General features: G+C 53.6%; 1 protein-coding gene across 1 annotated transcript in view; it reads left to right on the forward strand.

Moving 5' to 3' along the window:
* Positions 1-267: 267 nt before the first annotated feature.
* Positions 268-959, forward strand: part of LOC106817944 (protocadherin-like wing polarity protein stan) — a gene marked incomplete at its 5' end in the record, with an annotated part of 10,596 nt that continues 9,904 nt past the window's right edge. The window contains one exon of the mRNA XM_014822652.1: positions 268-467. Within this exon, the coding sequence (XP_014678138.1) occupies positions 268-467 (200 nt within the window). The remainder of the gene's footprint in view (positions 468-959) is intronic.

Consider the following 959-nt stretch of genomic DNA (forward strand, 5'->3'; position numbering starts at 1 on the left):
CCAATATTGGGCTGATATTGGACCAATATCTGCTTATATTGGTCCAATATTGGCCTGGTGATGTTTAAGGTGTTTTTTTGTGTGATATATATCAGCTTGCTTGCTGGGTATCTAGATATCTATCCATTTGCCAATTTGATAATGATGTTCGGAAAACTGGGGACGTGCCGCTGGACAGGGTATATCCCATTGTTAAAGGTACGTGCCCCCCCCCCACCCCGGGGACTAGCGCACCATCACTCATTCCGTCATCACGCTTAATTCCAGGTGTACAACGTCTCCGTGTCGGAGGAGGACCTCCCGGGGATGCCCGTCGTCACGGTAACGGCGACGGACGCCGACCAGGACGCGCGGCTGTCGTACCAGATAACGAACGGCAACTCTCGCAACCGCTTCAGCATCATCAGTCAGATGGGACGCGGTCTGATCGCCATAGCTCAGCCTCTTAACTACAAACTCGAGCGCAGGTGAGACATGACGGGCAAGAGTCGGGGGAAGAGTTGGTTCAGCGTGGATGGCGTGGGAGTTAGTTTAGTCCTGCATGTGTTTTTTGATGGAGAGACAGGCATTAGTGCAATACATGTTTCCTCTTAAAAGCTGTAAAACTTGAGAGGTGGTTAGACTCGGTTTGCGGTCTTTCTGTCTGTAGCATCCATCGTGTTAGTACGTAGTAGTCATAGTTAGTAGTATCGCGATGACCTCGCCCCGCGTGACCTCTCACCCCCGCGTGACTTCTCTTACCCCCCCGTGACCTCTCTCACTCCTGCATGTGACCTCTCTCACCTGCGCGTGACCTCTCTCACCTGCGCGTGACCTCTCTCACCCCTGCGTGACCTCTCTCACCCTCGTGTGACCTCTCTTACTCCTGCACGTGAACTCTCACCCCGTGTGACCTCTCTCACCTGCGCGTGACCTCTCTCACTTCCGCGTGACCTCTCTCACCTCCGCGTGACCTCTGA

Source organism: Priapulus caudatus, unplaced genomic scaffold, assembly GCF_000485595.1.
Source record: "Priapulus caudatus unplaced genomic scaffold, Priapulus_caudatus-5.0.1 Scaffold1938, whole genome shotgun sequence".
NCBI lineage: Eukaryota > Metazoa > Priapulida > Priapulimorpha > Priapulimorphida > Priapulidae > Priapulus > Priapulus caudatus.